Source organism: Geotrypetes seraphini, chromosome 4 (assembly GCF_902459505.1).
Source record: "Geotrypetes seraphini chromosome 4, aGeoSer1.1, whole genome shotgun sequence".
NCBI lineage: Eukaryota > Metazoa > Chordata > Amphibia > Gymnophiona > Dermophiidae > Geotrypetes > Geotrypetes seraphini.
Genome location: NC_047087.1, coordinates 207,083,034 through 207,101,872, shown reverse-complemented (window position 1 = coordinate 207,101,872; position 18,839 = coordinate 207,083,034). Strand labels below are relative to the sequence as shown.

The following is an 18,839-nucleotide window of genomic DNA, read 5'->3' as shown; positions in this document are numbered from 1 at the left end:
TGTTTTTTATAAGAGGTTTCAGGGAATTGTTGCCCCAGTACTGGTTCGGGTCTTTAATGCTTTTGAAGAGGAATCTATTTTACCGGCTTCTTGGCGTTTGGCAGCTGTGACATTGTTATTAAAACCAAATAAGGATAGTGAGGATTGTGGTTCTTATCGGCCTATATCATTATTGAATTCTGATTATAAAATCTTTACAAAAATTTTGGCGCAGCGATTACAGCGTGTGATACCGACTTTGATAAAGGTGGAACAGGCAGGCTTTATTTGTAAACGCCAAGCGTTTGATAATATTAAAACTTCCCTCCACTTGATTTGGCATGCAACTCGTTATAATGTTCCAGCGATATTGCTTTCTTTGGACGCTGAGAAAGCTTTTGATCGGGTGGCTTGGGGTTTTCTGTTTGGTGTTATGTGTAAGTTAGGGTTTGATGAAAAGTTTCTTTTTTGGCTTCGATTGTTATATAGGGCTCCATTGGCTAGCTTTAAGATCAATGGGTTTTTTACGGACCCTATAGAATTGGGTCGGGGAACAAGGCAGGGTTGCCCTTTATCACCCTTGCTGTTTGCTTTGGCAATGGAACCTTTTGCATGTTTGATACGGCAGCATGGCCATATTCAGGGGTTGGTAGTGGATAACCAGTCTTATAAGATTTTGCTGTTTGCGGATGATGTTCTTTTGTTTTTGCGGAATCCTATGGATTCCTTACCGTATTTGATTCAGGCTTTGGATGATTATGGGCGGGTTTCTGGATTTCGGGTAAATATGGATAAGTCTGAAATTCTTAATGTTAATCTCTCATCTGTTCAGGTTCAGTTGCTTCAGGATCAATATGCTTTTCGCTGGGCGAAGAAATCTCTTAAATATTTGGGAGTGCAATTGACAGCTAGCCCAGATTCGTTATTTGCGGTTAATTTCCCTCCATTGCAGCAACGACTCTTTCAAGATTTGGATAAATGGGAAGGTATGACTATTGGGTGGATGGGTCGTATAGCAGCTGTTAAGATGATGTTGCTTCCGAAGCTTTTATTTTTATTTATGGCTTTACCAATTGAGATACCGATGGGGTATTTTCGCTTATTAAATCGTAAAGTGTTTGCTTACATTTGGAAACGTAAACCTCCACGGGTACGGAGAGCCCTTTTATATCAGCGTAAACAGCAGGGAGGGATGGGAGTCCCTAATTTCCGCCTTTACTATCAAGCGGCTTTATTACAAGCAGTGGCTGCATGGATTGGCTATGAAGACCGTCTTTGGATGTATTTGGAACAGGCTTGTTTGCCTGATATATCGCTGTGGAGGCTTCCGTGGGCTCCAATTTCCATCTTAAGGGCACATTTGAAAATAGATAACCCTTTTTTGAGAGTAATTTTAAATACTTGGTATCAGTTAAGACGAAAGATGTTTCCGGAGCGTAGACATTTTTCCTTGTCTCCCATAAGTCTACTGGAGGGTTTTGTTCCAGGGGGTGTAGACCCTATTCGGTATAGGTGGGTTCGAGCAGGATTGCGTACTGTTGGTCAAATTTGGCAGGATGGAGCTTTGCTTCCTTTTGCACAACTACAGGATGAGTATGGGCTTAGTCACACTGATGTGTTACCGTACGCGCAATTAAGCACCTTTCTATATAAACAGGCATATTGGGACTTGCTCTTGGGGGATACAAAATTAGAAGTGGCTTTGCAGAAAGGGATTGGGAGGGGAGGGATTTCTTATTTATATCGGGCTCTATTATTGAGGGAGGATCCGGAGGATAGTTATCGTTCTATTTGGGAGAGGGAAATTGGAAGAGTTTTGGATGATAAGGAGTGGGGGTTATGCTATCGAAGTCTTTTCTCTTTGCCTCTCACTTCTTTACTTTTGGAAAATGGGTATAAACTTTACTATCGTTGGTATCTGACACCAGTAAAATTAGTCTCTTTTGGGGTCACTCTTTCAGATCTCTGTTGGAGGGGTTGTGGTCAGGTAGGTTCTTTTAGGCATATTTGGTGGTCCTGCCCTAAGGTTCGGGACTATTGGAATATGGTGGGGCAGATATTGGTTCAAATTGTAGGGAAGCATATTCCGTTGTTGCTGGAGTGTTGCTTACTCAATTTGCCTTTTCCGGGGTTTTCTTCCAGGGAACATCGTTTGGCTGTTTTTGTGCTCACCTTAGCAAGGGTGGCTTTAGCGGGTTGTTGGCGTTCCGCTAAGGTTCCTGAGCGAGAATACTTGCTTAATCGTTTGGATACGATTCAGTTGATGTGTAAATTGACTGCCATGCGGCGGATGCGCATGGAGCCTTATAGGACTGTATGGTCTGGTTATGTTGCTTGGAGGTCTTCCTCACTCCACATGAGCCTGGCATTGGATTAGGAGGGAAGGGGGTAGGGGTGGGGTGGGGGGTGGGGGGGATATATTGAGGTTTGGATTGTTTTACCATATGATGAATAATATGTCTGCTATATTTAGCTAAAGGATTTTTGTTTAGATGAGGAGCTATGACATTTGGCTTTGTGTATTTTCTGATGATATGTTGGTGTTTTCTTTTGTATTTTATATTTTCAAAACTAATAAAAATTTATTTCAAAAAAAAAAAAAATGAACTCATTGATTTAGTGAGTCCTTCAGTCTTGTGACATGTCCAGATCTTGTTTGGGTCTCCTAAAGCAGCAAAAGTGGTGACGGAGGCAGGCAAGCAGAAACAGATGGTGAACAGGCTGCTCCTGGCCTGCCCCACTGGGACCTTCCATCTGCTGCATCACTGACATCACTCATGACAAGGCAGAGGGAAGCCCTGGCGGGCAAGCCATGAGCAGCCTGTTCATCGCCTGTTTCTGCCTGCCCGCCGGTCTCCGCCACTGCTGCTGCTGCTTTAGAAGACCTGAAAGTTGAGGTATCATGGGGGGGGGGGGGGTGATCAGGAAGTGCTGCACAGGAGGGATCGGAGGGATGGAAAGCTGCTGCACATGGGGGGAAAGAGGAGATGAAGAATTGTTGGACAGGGGGTGGAGGAAATGAAGTGAGAGATGCAACAAAGAAGTAGAATGTGGTGAGAGGGAGAAATCCTGCTTATAGTGGAGGGGAAGGAGTCATGCATAGAGAAGATAGAGGGAGAAATGTTGAACATAGAGTGGAGGGCAGGGAGAGATGGTGCTTTGGGAGAGAGAAAGAATTGTTGCACATGATTATTGAGGGGAGGAATGGAGAGATGCTGCATGGAGGGGAAAAGAGAGGTTTACTGTATATGTAGCTTTTAGAATTCTATCAATTGTGTGCATTGATTGGCTTATCTAGGTATACCCACTTGCCTCGTATGACTGCCACTGACTTAGGATAAGTGGCATGCCTTATTTTTGGTGTGCCAATGGGGGTTTACCCATAGAATTGGCATTCCCAGGACTACATCGGATGGAGCAATGGATGACTGAATTCAGACTAAAACAAAGAAAACAAAATATTTCATAGCATCGCCATACCCACTTGACACTAAAGCACCAATGTGCACAATAACCTTAGTTATCCCATTCAACCCACTATGAAGATATTGGGAGTAACATTGGACTGGAACCTGACCATGAAAGACCAGGTAGATTCCTTGATCAGAAAAATCTTTCTCACCCTCTGGAAGCTTCGGTCCATTAGAGCTTACTTCGATGTCTCATCATTTCAAATTCTGATACAATCCCTTATACTGAATCAACTCAATTATTGTAACATTGCCTACTTGGCACTCCCCCAGAAGTATATGCGGGGATTGCAATTAGTTCAAAATGCAGCGGTTAGACTACTTTGTGGACTGAAGAAGTTTGATCACGTGACACCTTCCTATCGACTTTTACACTGGCTGCCAATGGAGGCACGTGTGAAATTCAAGTTTGGTTGTTTTTGCTTCAAGGTACTTGATGGCTTAGCCCCTAAATACATAACAGATCTTTTCTCTTTCACAACCAACAGACACAAGCGAAGCTCACACCCGAACTTTGTTTCTTCACTGGTTAGAGGTTGTAAATTTAAAAGTCATCACCAACATATTTTCGCACATCAAGCAGCACTATGGGGTAAAGACCTTGAACAATTGCTTGTGCCTACTACCTATGGGGAATTCAGGAAACGCCTAAAAACACATCTGTTCCTGAAATACTTAGGAAACCAACCTATACAATCTTAGTCCTCAACAAACGATCGCTAGAACTATCAATCACTAAGTCTGTACTTTGTTTATTCCATTCAATCTGTAACATTTCTAATCATTTGTAAACCGCATAGAACTTCATGTTCCTGCGGTATATAAACTGTTGTTATTATTATTACATCTGGGCACCAAAAAGGTGGCACCAGTTTGTAGAATGAGCCTTCTTGGTGTTTACTTCTTGCTATGTTTTCCTGTACACAATTCTTACAGTTAAACCAGTTAGCTTTTCATTAAACATGGGTTGTAGCTAGGAAAAGCCTATTAATGCTAGCACTTTCTATTGTGCTTGGTCTAGATCTTATCTCTTGGAATTATTGGCATTAAGACAATGACAGTATGTGATATTTCATTTTGTATTCTCCTCTCTCCAGTGCCTCTCCAGTTTCTTCATGCAGAAATTATGTAATGGTATAAGACTCAATAATCTTACACGGCACTATAAAAACCACATCATCCATCTCTCTACTGTATCTCAGCTGCAGTGTGATAAATCTTAGGTTGTCTCTGGCTAACAACATAGTATTAGTTCTTGGTACTTACTCTTTCCCTGATTGTAAAGGCAGGTCATCATCTCCTTTCCATATTCTGGCACTGGTAATCTGTCACCTGCTCTTTGCTCTTACTCCTTCAGAAGGTGACTTAAACTTTGTAGCACTAAAGTTTAAATGTGAGATAAAATTCAGCATTCCATTCCAGTTCATACTGGGTTTCTTAGGATGGTTTGCAATTTTCTTTCCAACACTATTGGGTTAATTCTTTATAGTGGATACTCACATATATTTGAGGATTATGCATGTTAATGATTAATAATCCCACAAAATTTGGATTTATGGTAAGCAAATTAGAAATACATAGGTGAAACGTGTTACCTATAGTCCAATATGCAAACACCCAACTGTTATCTCAAAACCACATATACAAAAAGTGTCAAAAAATGCTCAGGCCCATTTCTTAGTAAAAAGATCACCAGCAGGGTAAAACCCCAAAGTTGTGCCTTTTACTTTCAATCACCTCACTTGAATATCACTTTTTGTGCTAATAATAGTCCATGATTTAACATTCATAGAGTTACTATGAGTGTTGGGAGCAGCACGGGCCATTCAGCGCAGCTCTCTGCGCTAAAAACTGCTAGCGCAGTTTAATAGAAGAGGGGGGATAGGCCCTCTTTTACTAAGGTGCGCTAACTGATTAGTGCACACTAATCGATTTAGCGCTAGCTAAATGCTAACATGTGCATGTTTGCTAAATAGAATTAGCGCACGCTAAATGCTTAGACAAGTTTTCCAAATCCTCTGGGTTCTTTCTTCGCCAGATCAGAACCCGGAGGATTTGGAAAACTTTGAACATTGTGGGAGAGGTTTGCAGTTGCAGCCTTTATATCTTTATAATTTTATGTAATTTATTTTATTTTGTATTTTATAATTTTTACTTAATGCGTATTTTGAATATTTATATTTTTACTTTACTTTTGATGATGGAGTTCCTATCCTTCTGTTTTATATTATGTAAATTGCTATGATGTACTGAAAAGCGGTCTATAAATACAAATAAAACCAAAAACTGTGGATACAGATGTTCTGGAGATAATTTATTAAACACTGACACATAAAAGTATGAAAATTCAATTTAAAAAGTACAATGATAAAAAATACTGTGATAAAAATCCAACCGGACCCTACACGGTCCGTGTTTCGGCGAGCATGCCTTTCTCAGGGGTCCATGTGAGCAAAGAACACTGCAGACAAGCTGAAGTAGCAAAAAAAATGCTAAAACTGCTTCTTCAGCTTGTCTGCGGTGTTCTTTGCTCACATGGACCCCTGAGGAAGGACTTCAGCTTGTCTGCGGTGTTCTTTGCTCACATGGACCCCTGAGGAAGGCTTGTCTGCGGTGTTCTTTGCTCACATGGACCCCTGAGGAAGGACTTCAGCTTGTCTGCGGTGTTCTTTGCTCACATGGACCCCTGAGGAAGGCGTGTTCGCCGAAACACGGACCGTGAAGGGTCCAGTTGGATTTTTATCACAGTATTTTTTATCATTGTACTTTTTAAATTGAATTTTCATAGTTTTATATGTTAGTGTTTAATAAATTATCTCCAGAAAATCTGTATCCACAGTTTTTGTTTTTGTTTCATCGGTGGATTGTTTTCACTGTGGATCATTGAGTCCCCCCATTTTTCTTTATAAATACAAATAAACATAAACATTCTGTTCTAGAACAGAGTGCACACTCACCTTTGTGCATCAATATTTAGAATTATCGCTTAAGCCATATAAAAGGCAGGTACTGTATAATTGTTAGACTGTAAGGGGTTCATAATCGAAATAAAAATATGTCCAAAATCTTGCATAAATCAGCACTTGGATGATCTAAAGACAAGTCGTCCAAGTGCCGATAATCGAACCGGGTTTTAACATATCTAAAAATGACTTAGGCCTTTGTAGTGCTGCTGTACGTCCAGAGCTAAAAGGGGCATTTTAGGAAGATTGGTGAGGGCAGGATTTGGGCGGGATGTGGGACGACCTAGACTTAGTTGTACTGCAAGTATAACCAAAAGTTTAACGAGGCTGCCTAGACGGAACTTATACGTAGCAACTTAGGCGATTTAAAAACAAGTTTATCAAAGTGTTTATAAAGGTTTATAAAGTGTTTATAAAGGTTTATAAAGTGTTTATAAAGGTAATCAAAGTGACCAGATATCCACTGTAGAGACATAGTACAGACCCCCACACATTCCCCTAGTGATCACTGACCCCCCCCACCCACCCACACACCGCTATAGACAGGTGGGTATATTAGATTTGGGGGGTGTTTGGGGGGGCTCACCATGACCTATAAGGGAGTTGTGGTGAGATGTTTATGTGGCACCCTTTTCGTGAAAGTCGCAGCAGTGCCCTGTAAGGTGCCCGACTACTGTGTTGTTTCAAGTTTCAAGTTTATTTTAACTTGATGAATCGCTTATTTACTTTACTAAGCAATTTACAAATTTAAAAAAACGTATAAGCATATACCAATTTAGTCATTAAATCTAATGGGTTTAACTGACAGATTTGCTGAGTAACAGATGCATAAGGTAAAAAGGCAGAACTACAATCAATAATAATAAAAGGCTAAGCGCGCATGCGCTTTTCAAAGAGCGTGATTCCTGGTGGCGTGAGGTGTGCCTCTGTGCCAAATTCGATTTTCGAACACGGAGGCAGGCCAGAACACGGAGACACTCCCCCCTCGCCGTCACTCACGCCAGAGTCTGCGGCTGATTTGAAGGGGGAGGGGGGGGCACAGGTGCACCTGCCAGGATCTTCTTACCCTCCTCACCCACCCGCCGCGGCTCCTCTCTCGAACCGCACCAGGCGGGGATCGAGAGAGGAGCTGCGGCGTCGGCTTTCTAGTGAAACACGGGCGGGCAGGCGGCCGCAGATAGGAGGCTACCGAAGCTGGAAACTAAGCTTCCCGGGGGGGGGGGACAGCATGGCAAGCGACGGCGAGGAGGGAGTGGGAGCAGGCCGCAGAGACTGTCGGTGCCTGCAGGCCGCGGCAGCTTTAGGCAGATGTCGGTGGAGGTAAGAGTTGCTGCTGGACATGGGAAGAGGTGCTGATGGACGGGGGGGGCAAAAAAAAGGAAGGGAGGCCTACTGCTGGACAGGGGAAACAGAAAAGAGGTACTACTGGACAGGGGAAGAGGTGCTGATGGACCAGGGGGGGGAGCAAAAAAGGAAGGGAGGCCTACTGCTGGACAGGGGGGAGTTAAAACAAAGGGAGAAGGGCTGCTGCTGGATAAGGGGACCAGTGAAGGGGTGGTGGTGGACACAGGGGAAGAAAAAAGAAGGGAGAATGGACAGGGGGAGCAGGCAAGGGGTGGTGTTGGACAGCAGAGGAAATAGAAAGACAGAAAGAAAGAAATACAGAAACAGGCTAAGGAGAGAGAGAGAGAGAAAGAATGAAATACACACACACACACACACACACACACACACATATTCTAGCACCCATTAATGTAACAGGCTTAAAGACTAGTTGTATATATTAGAATATAGGAAAAGACATGAATGGAGAGGATAGTGGGGAGGGGGAAAGTAAAAAATAAGAAAGGACTAAAATGAACTTTAAGCATAGTTAAAGATTAAAAGCGTCTTTAAAAAGAAAACTCTTCAGATTGCCTTTAAAGTGACTTAAGTCATTTTCTTCTCTTATATATTGAGGTAAGGTATTCCATAGTTGCGGAGCCATTACTGAGAACATGTCATGTCAATGAGTTCCAATTACTTTCAATTAGGGAACTGCTATAAGTTTTTGATTAATGGACCTAAAGGAGTGTGATGTATTACAAGGAATAAGTAGTTTGTTAATAAATTGAGGTTCATTGGACGACAAAGTTTTAAATACTAAAAGTAAGATTTTGAAAGTAATGTGGTGATTAACTGGAAGCCAGTGGGATTTGATCAAAAAGGGGGTAACATGATCATATTTTTTGCCATTGTGAATCAATTTAATGGCGGTATTTTGGACTATCTGAAGACGCCTCTTTTTTTTGTGTAATATTTATTAATAAAGAGTTACAGTAGTCGAGTTTAGTGATAACTAGAGAATGAATTAGTATGTTGAGTGATTTTGGCTCAAGAAACTTGGGTGGCGTGTGTGCTTTTACAGGGGCGGCGATATTCCTGGTTTACTCCTTTGCGTTTTAATCCTGAGTTTGTTCCGGGCCGGGAAGCTGGGGTATTTAAGAGATGGGAGGCTCAGGGCTTGGTTTGTCTGGGACAATTTTGTGATTTAGTGACGAAGGGGGTGCGACCTTTTGGAGAGCTTCAGCTTCGTTACCATTTGTTACCTCGGGATATTTTCCCTTATCTGCAGGTGGTTCACTATGTCCAATCCTCTGGCTTCCTGTCTGAGATGTTGGGGGGTAAAATGGTTTTTGAGCTCTTATTGGGCCCTGTGGTTCGGAAGGGGGCTCTGTCGGCGATCTATAGGTGCTTGAATGCTGGGGGTGGGCTTGTATTTCCTTATATGACATCCTGGGATGGTGATTGGGAATCTCCTATCCCTAGTGAGGTGTGGGTGGGGATTTGGCGGGCGATATCTTCCTCTGGTATTGCTGCTTTGATTGTGGAAAATGGGTTTAAGGTTATGCTTCGGTGGTATTATACCCCCCTTCTCTTGGCTAAGATTGGGAGGGTGGGGGGTGGGGGTTTCTGCTGGAGGGGCTGTGGGGAAGTGGGCACCTATCTTCATATGTGGTGGTCTTGTATGATTGTGCGGGATTATTGGCTTGAGATTTTTGATCATCTCTCTTACATTCTGCAGCGGAGGATTCCAGCAGACTGGCGTCATGCCTTGCTGTTTTGGCATGAACTGGACTTGGAACAGGGTGAATCCTCCTTTTGTATCTTGGCTCTTACTGCTGCCCGCTTGCTTTTGGCCTCTAGGTGGAAGCAACCGGTGCCTCCATCTTGGCAGGAGGTGGAATTGAAGTTACATCAGTGGCAACTCCTGTATCGCCTTACGGCGGCTCAGCATGGTTACCGTCATAGTTTTGCTCATATATGGTGGAACTTTCGCTCCCTTACTTGATTTCTGTGAGGCACTCCCTGTTGGGGGGGGGGGGGTCTTCTGGATTATGCTTTCCTTTTGGGGTACCTTTCTCTTTGCTGATTGTTCTTTGGACTTTTCCTGCCTACATTTGGAGTGGGAGTTTAGGTCTGTCACTGGGGGTGGGGGGGGTGGAAGTTGTTGGATTGTTGATTTTGTATTTTTGCTTATCCTATTGCACTGTATTACTTCTTTTGTTTTGTTATGGAGAGCTTGCTCTTTGTTAGCCCATTGTTTCTTGGTTGCGTTGTGTGTTTTCCTTGCTGTCTTGTGCATTTTCTTAATAAAAAATAAAATTTCAATTAAAAAAGAAACTTGGGTGGCCAGTTCATCACTTTGCTAGCCCCTCCCACATCCAAAAGGTCTGTTTTAAACGTTTTGACTTGGATGAATTTTTGCATGAGAATGGAGTATAAAGATAGATGACTTAGCGGTCTGGATGATCAAACGGCTGGATATATAATTAGATGATTCTCGAAAAAACATATATTTTGGACGTATTTTTTGAGAATGGACTTTAGACACTGCTGACTAGCGACTTAGGCCCAAAACGGACTTAGACTTTTCTTCTGATTATGCCCCTCCACGTGTTCTTTCTGAGCAGCAGTGGGAAGTCATCTGGCTTTCTGTGCATAAATCAATAAAGTCTGCTGCATTAATGCAATCGCTTTTCTTTATGTATCACAAAACTGTGTGGACGCTATATATGATGTCTAAGTTCAAAAATGTTGAATTGAACCTTTGCTGGTCTTGTAATACCGTATTTTCACGTAGATAACGCGCACCCATGTAAAACGCGCACACGGGTATAGCGCGCGAAAAACACAAATCTATGTACAGAAATTTTTATATACCGCGCACACCCGTATACCGCGCATGCTGCACGACTCTCCCGTCGCCGCCCGACTCTCCTTTCGCCCGCCCCGACTCTCCTCTGGCCACCCCGACTCTCCTTTCGCCCGCCCCGACTCTCCTCTCCCCCTTGAAGTCCTGTCCCCACCCTGAAAGCCTGATGCCCCCCCGATGTCCGATTCACCCCCCCCCCGCAGGACCGCTCGCACCCCCACCGTGAAGGACCGCTCGCACGCACCCGCACCCCGAAGGACCGCTCACACGCACTCCCACCCGCACCCCCACCCCCACCCTGAAGGACCGCTCACACCCCCACAGGCTCTCGACCCCCCCCCCCAATCATGTAGAAGCTCCTACCGGTGTCCTGCTGCTTCCTCTTGGCGGTCCCGACTCCCCGACACGATCGGGGCAAGAGGGAGCTCAAGCCCTCTTGCCCCAGCCAACCGCGGCACCCCCGACACGATCGGGGTAAGAGGGAGCTCAAGCCCTCTTGCCCCAGCCAACCGCGGCACCTCGACACGATCGGGGCAAGAGGTAGCTCAAGCCCTCTTGCCTCCCCCCCCGAATCCCCGACAAGATCGGGGCAAAAGGGAGCCCAAGCCCTCTTTCCCCGCCGACTCCCCAACTCCCCGACAATATCGGGCCAGGAGGGAGCCCAAGTCCTCCTGGCCCTGGCGCCCCCCCCCCGCTAGTTGTTCTGGCCAGGAGGGAGCCCAAACCCTCCTGGCCACGCGACCCCCTACCCCCACCCCGCACTACATTACGGGCAGGAGGGATCCCAGGCCCTCCTGCCCTCGACGCAAACCCCCCTTCCAACGACCGCCCCCCCAAGAACCTCCAACCGCCCCCCCAGCCGACCCGCGACCCCCCTGGCCGACACCCCCACCCCCCTTCCTCGTACCTTTGTGTAGTTGGCCGGACAGACGGGAGCCAAACCCGCCTGTCCGGCAGGCAGCCAACGACGGAATGAGGCCGGATTGGCCCATCCGTCCCAAAGCTCCGCCTACTGGTGGGACCTAAGGCACCTGGGCCAATCAGAATAGGCCCGAGAGCCTTAGATACCTCCTGGGGGCGGGGCCTTGGGCACATGGTCGGGTTGGGCCCATGTGCCTCAGGCCCCGCCCCCAGGAGGGACCTAAGGCTCCCGGGCCTATTCTGATTGTCCCAGGCGCCTTAGGCCCCACCAGTAGGCGGAGCTTTGGGACGGATGGGCCAATCTGGCCTCATTCCGTCGGCTGCCTGCTGGACAGGCGAGTTTGACTCCCGTCTGTCCGGCCAACTACACAAAGGTACGGGGAAGGGGGGCGGGGGTATCGTGGGGGTTGGCCAGGGGGGTCGCGGGTCGGCTGGGGGGGCGGTCGGAGGTTCTTGGGGGGGCGGTCGTTGGGGGGGGGGGGGTTTGCGTCGAGGGCAGGAGGGCCTGGGATCCCTCCTGCCCGTAATGTAGTGCGGGGTGGGGGTAGGGGGTCGCCGTGGCCAGGAGGGTTTGGGCTCCCTCCTGGCCCGAACAACTAGCGGGGGGGGGGTCGCCAGGGCCAGGAGGACTTGGGCTCCCTCCTGGCCCGATATTGTCGGTGAGTTGGGGAGTCGGCGGGGCAAGAGGGCTTGGGCTCCCTTTTGCCCCGATCGTGTCGGGGAGTCGGGTGGGCAAGAGGGCTTGAGCTCCCTCTTGCCCCGATCGTGTCGGGGGTGCCGCGGTTCGCTGGGGCAAGAAGGCTTGAGCTCCCTCTTGCCCCGATCGTGTCGGGTGTGCCGCGGTTGGCTGGGGCAAGAGGGCTTGAGCTCCCTCTTGCCCCGATCGTGTCGGGTGTCGGGACCGCCAAGAGGAAGCAGCAGGACACCGGTAGGAGCTTCTACATGATGGGTGGGGGGTCGGGAGGCTGTGGGGGTGCGGGTGCGGATGGGAGTGCGTGTGAGCAGTCCTTCAGGGTGGGGGTGCGTGCGAACGGTCCTTCGGGGTGGGGGTGCGAGCGGTCCTGCGGGGGGTGAATTGGACGTCGGGGGGGAACTATGTAAAAAAATTTTGTACAACGCGCTCACGCGTATACCGTGCGAGGGTATGCGCGGTACATAAAAACCACGTATAACGCGTGCGTTATATGCGAGAAAATACGGTAAATCTGTAGGGACGTTACCACATATGCAGTGGCGCAGTGGTTACAGCTACAGCCTCAGCACCCTGAGATTGTAGGTTCAAACCCACGCTGCTCCTTATGACCCTGGGTAAGTCACTTAATCCCCCCATTGTCCCAGGTAACATTAGATAGATTTTGAGCCCACCAGGACAGACAGGGAAAAAATGCTTGAGTACCTGAATAAATTCATGTAAACTGTTCTGAGCTCCCCTGGGAAAATGGTATAGAAAAATTGAATAAATAAATAAAATAAAATTGTGATTTGTTACATATTTACTGGCATAAAGTTCTTTATTGCAGATTAGAGATTTCTGACCTTTGATATTATCTTGTTAGGTGCCTTTGCTCTTAAGCATATGTTGACAGTGGACCAATCAAAACTCCTGCGTATTCTTTTAAATTTGGCTATTAAAATTGTTATAAGTCACTAGAAGGATGCCTCTGCAGTTGAGTACATTACTTAGGGCTCCTTAGCGTGTGCGGCATTGTAGCGTGTGCTAAGTGTGCGCTAAAACCGCTAGCACACCTTAGTAAACGGAGCCCTTAGTGGAACACAGTCTCACTGCTAAATATAAGAGGGCTGGTGCTGAAAGAACTAATACTGTGGGTTCTTTTACTAAATTATGAAAGCCTCTTTTGATGTATAGTTATTTGCCTTTCAATCTGTTTGACTTTATTATTTTATATTATACATTTTAGGGTACATCCATACAGCCTGTGTATAGGTTATTTTTATTTTATTTTGCTTTTGGTGAATAAGCATTGTTTAATACTGTTGCATAATTTGTATTGTACTGTTTATTCTATATAATAAAAACTTATTGAACTTTAAAAAAAAGGTGTTGCACTTCAGTGCATAACTTACAGTATTCTATAAGTTACATACGTAAGTGTGGAACCCACCCATGTTCCACCCACACTGCACCCTTGTGTATGCCTCTCTTGCAGTTGCACACTAAGGGGGACTTGATTGGGGAGACTCTCACTTATTGGGTAGGATCTCACTTATTTGTCAGTCTTCCCAACGAAGAGCTCCTTTTACGAAGCCATGTTAGCGGTTTAACACACGCTAAACTGCCGGCTGTGCTAGACGCTAACGCCACCATTGAGCTGGCATTATTTCTAGCCGCGTAGCGTGGGTTTAGCGCGCGCTAAAACCGCTAACGCGGCTTCGTAAAAGGAGCCCTTCATTGGGAAGACTGACAAATAAGTGAGATCCTACCCTAATATCCTCTTTTTATCCTGTGCTTTGCCTGTTCAAATGCTAGATTAGCTTTTAATAAATATTTAAGGGGGCTTGATGCATGGGTTAGATTTCCTTACGGTATTTGAACGTTGTGTTGTTCATTTCCATTCAAGTTAATTGTTTGTGTCTTATTGGGTCAGTAGAGATTATTGGTGGGTTTCGCCAAGTCATGGTCCTGCTGATTAACATTATTGTGCCAGAAGTTCTTGATAATGGGGTCCTTTTACTAAGGTGCGCTAATCGATTTAGCATGCGCTAGCTGATTTAGCCCACGCTAATTGATTTAGTGTGTGCTAAAGATTAGTGCACGCTAAATGCTAAGGTGCCCATAGAATATAATGGGTGCCTTAGCTTTAAGTGCACACTAATCTTTAGCACAATCTTAATCGATTAGCACGCTCTAAATCGGTTATTGTGCCTTAGTAAAAAGACCCCAATAGAAGATAACCACAGTCAGACTATAAATCTATAAATATTTATATTAAATAACAATATATCGCCTATCTTCTAATACCATGTTTCCCCGAAAATAAGACCTACCCCGAAAATAAGTAACGCGGCAGAGTGAAATCCCTGACGGACAAGGCCAAGCAGCCTGTTTAGAGTGCTGCCGGCCCGACGCTGCTTCGTTTGAAGGTAGGGCTCACTCACGGTCAGCGGGGGGGGGGGGGGAAGGATGGAGAGTCAACAGGGGTTCGGCTGCCCGGTGGGGCGGGGATGTGTTCAAGGGTTCTGCTGCGCAAGGGATGGGAGGGAAAGATAGAAGCTGGGCAAACTTCTGCTGCACAGGGGGATGGGAGGGAGGGGAGGAAAGATGCTTCACATGTGGGGGGAGAGAAAAGAAAGAGGAAGAATTGAGGTGAAGGAGAGGAAAGGAGAGATGATCATGTGCATACCCTGAAAATAAGACCCGGGGCTCCTTTGTACGAAGGTGTGCTAGCGTTTTTAGCGCACGCACCGGATTAACGTGCACTATAGTGCGTGCTAGCCAAAAAACTACCGCCTGCTCAAGAGGAGGCGGTAGCGGCTAGCGCGCGGGGCATTTTAGCGCACGCTATTCCGCATGTTAAGGCCCTAGTGCACCTTCATAAAAGGAGCCCCTAGTGTTTTTTTGGGCTCCAAATGAATATAAGGCACTGTCTTATTTTCAGAGAAACATGGTAGTAATTAGATTTTATTACTTTGCTTAATTATTAGAATAGAAACTGTTCACAGATATATTTTTACAAGAAAAATTGACTTGATTAACAGAAAACAATTATCACTGTTATGAATAGTTATAAATAATTAGTTGTTGAATAAATGTATACTTGTTTTCTCTCTATGATTATTACTGTAGTATATTCTTACCCAAATGACTGTAATAAAAATTTGAGTGAAACCAACTACTCTATATTTTCCTCAATGTGACTTCAAGTCCAATTGTAAAAGTTTTGCTGAAAACATCTAAAATTCTCATCGAGAACATAATGTAGTAATTTTTGAACTGGGGGAAATTTTTTTTTTTTTAATTTCAAAAATCATTCTTTTCTAGCCTTTTGTTTTTGTTTGCTCAGTATGTATTGCTTTAGCTACCATTAAAAAATATCCGATTGAAAAAATACACAAGAAGAAGCCATAGGGATGGCTGTGTGGCACTATTCCTGGCAAACTGACCACACCGGCATTCCAACAGAAGAGAGACAGCCTTGTGGTCAGTACAGTAGAGTTCACATAACTGACCAAGACACAGCACACCTGTAACACGGGACATCTGAGATCTTCTATCAATCACTACTTGTTCTCCTATCTCCCGTAGCCATGCTGAAATCATTCTTAGATTCTCTATAGCTTGTGTGTCCTTAGAGTCACTATAGCATATGTGTTCTTAGTTTCTCCTAGCAAGTGTGTTATTGATACCAGTCTTAAATTCTCCGTAACTTATGTGTTGTGGATCCTCATGACTATTGTGCGTGTATTCTTGTAACCCGTTCTGGGCTCCTGGGGATGACAGGCTATAAAACTAACTAACTAACCCCCCCCCCCTCTTTTACCAAGGTGTGCTATCCGTTTTAGCGCTCACTAAACGCTAACGTGTCCGTAGAATATAATGGACTTTTTAGCATTTAGCGCACGCTGAAACGGCTAGCACACTTTAGTAAAAGGACCCCTAAATAAATTAAGGGACCCAGGTACAAATCCCTTCTTAACACCCTTACATTGTAAGGTAAGCCCTCCACAACTCACCCAAAACCAACTATATACAACTGCAATACCCATTAAAGACTGCAGGTGTCAGCTATATATTGGTACAGTAGATTTTGGGTGTGTTTTGGAGGGCTCACTTTCCACTACAAGTGTACTAGTTAGAGTGGGTGCCTTTCTCTACAGTCCACTGCACTGACCACTATCCTATCCTGGGAACCAGCTTGCTGCTCTAATAGAAATGGCCATTATATCTTCAGTTTCACAGAGCCTGCCATTGACTGTCACTGTCGCATCTTCAGAAGGTGGGAGAGGGCCAGTGATCACTGGCAAATTAAAGGGGTCATGAGTTAATTCTTCCTGTAGACAGCTGATCAGGTAGGCTACCTTTTTGCGATATAGTTGTGATTGGGACTTAGGGCTCCTTTTATAAGGTGCGCTAGCATTTTTAGCGCACGCAGAATATTAGCACGCACAAACCCCCGCGCTAAACAAACAAAACTAATGCCGGCTCTATGGTGGCGTTAGCGTCTAGCGCGCGCGCTAAAACCGCTAGCACAGCTTAGTAAAAGGAGCCCCCTAGTCTCAATTTTTAACCTAGACGTTTTTATCATGTTCTATTATCCCTGAAAAGCATCCAAATTTGGCACCCCACCAAATAGCGCCCAAAACATGTCCCCAACGCATGTTGTGATTTAGATGAACTGTGGAGAAAACCATTGGAAATCTGGAGTTTAAAAAACTACACATTAAATATTTTCCCATGAAATACATCCATGTGCCAGTTTTGAGATATTGTTCCCTTTTGAAAATGAGTGCCTTAGTAAACGCGTCCCATAGTCTTTATCTTAAGTATTCTCCAGTTTGAAAACAGAGTATATCATAGATATAACTACTAGCTGTGATCTATAATGATTTGTCTGGTGACTTTCAATTGATAAAAGCCTAATAAACTGTGATCTTTTTTTTGTGTGTGTGTATGCATTTTAGATATTCGTGGGCTTCAAGGATTTCTAGACCAGGCATCACGGTTAGGACTCGATGTATCCTTACAGAAAGTGGACAGAAATATAAGCCGTGTCTTTGCTAGTCTTTTTACTTCTATGAAAACAGAAGAACTGAATCGTTATCGAGACACTCTACGAAGAGCCATTTTACTTCTAAGCCCAAGAGGAGCCCAAAATTTCATCACTGAGGTTAGTGAACTAAAACGTAAAAAAAAAAAAACTTGCTGTGATATCTCATAGACGATCTATTGCATTCTTAACAGCTGACAAATTATTGATTCATATCTAGAATCTGGAAATTCACTCGAATACAGTACATCACTAGTACTGGAGAGTTCACCATTGCTAGTTTGTTTGCTACATGTTTAATACATAGACAGAGTATATAGATATCATTTTTCATACAATGGATTTGTCTTATCATATCATTTTCTTTCTTGGTGATTCATAATATATATTACCAGATTATGGTCCAACTCCCACCTTTTATCAAGCTGTATTAGGGTTTTTTATTGCTGGCCACTGCTGTAAAAGCTCCAAACAGCACACCAAACAGGGCATTTAGTTTTGGAGATATACCCCCTCTTTTACCAAAGCTGCACTAGCGGCTGCCGCGTGGCAAAAGCCCTGAAGCCCTTTAAATCCCTATAGACTTTGGGATAGTTACTGCTGCGGCAGCTGTTAGCTTGGCTTTGAAAAGGGGCGAGGGTAATTATTTAGAGCAATACACTTCTCCCTCGGTATTCGCGGGGGATAGGGGCAGAGCCGGACCATGAATGGAGAAAAACCACAAATATCTTTTCGTCCGGCTCTGACCCACCCCCGCCTCCCTCCCACCTTCCCCCCGGCATCCCGGCCTTACCCGGTGGTCTAGCAGGCTTTTGGGGCAGGAGCGATCTTTCTGCCCAGTGCAGATAGCCAAAAGGAAATGACTGCTATGAGTTACCATAGTCTCTCAAGACTGGCGGGAGCTCACAGCAGCCATTTCCTATTGGCAATCTATACGGGGCAGGAGCGTAGGAAGATCGCTCCTGCCCCGAAAGCCTGCTAGACCACCAGGTAAGGCCGGGATGCTGGGATAGAGGCGGGAACGTGATAAAATATGGGGTTCCCCCACCCCCCCCCAAAAAAAAAATTGTAAATTTGTGAAACTGTGAGTGTATAAACCATGAATGGGGAGGGGGAAGTGTACTCTATATATGGGGGGCCTATAAAATTGGCACTGACCAGAGCAGTTCTTGGTATGATTTTACAAAGTTTGTGTACCTTTTATATAATCAGTGGCATAGCAAGGCTGAGAGGTGTTTGGGGCAGTGGTGCCTCTCCCCAACACTTGTCTTCGCCCCTCCTCCCTCTTTCCCCAATCCCGCCTGCCGCACGCACCTCCCTTCCCTTTTCCTGTACCTCTAGTTGAAGTTGTTGCTCACAGCGGTCAACCACGTGCTCCTCATGACCCCGTTGGCTCTCCCTCTGATGTCACTTCCTATGAGTGGCACCCGGAAGTGACTTCAGCAGGAGAGCCAACGTGGCCGTGAAGAGCACATTGTTGACCGTCGCAAGCATCAACTTCAACTAGAGATATGGGGGAAGGGGGCACGCGCATGGAGGGAAGAAATGAGAAGAGGCGGGGAGAGGAGGAGGAGTGCCACCCCTT

The 18,839-nt window shown here is 45.4% G+C and overlaps 1 protein-coding gene across 8 annotated transcripts in view; it reads left to right on the top strand.

The window, feature by feature from the left end:
* Window positions 1–18,839, top strand: part of GRID1 (glutamate ionotropic receptor delta type subunit 1) — a 1,864,061-nt gene that overhangs the window by 1,005,698 nt on the left and 839,524 nt on the right. For all 8 annotated transcript variants that reach the window (XM_033941939.1, XM_033941936.1, XM_033941932.1 and 5 more), the window contains one exon: window positions 17,169–17,374. In XM_033941939.1, the coding sequence (XP_033797830.1) occupies window positions 17,169–17,374 (206 nt within the window). The remainder of the gene's footprint in view (window positions 1–17,168; window positions 17,375–18,839) is intronic.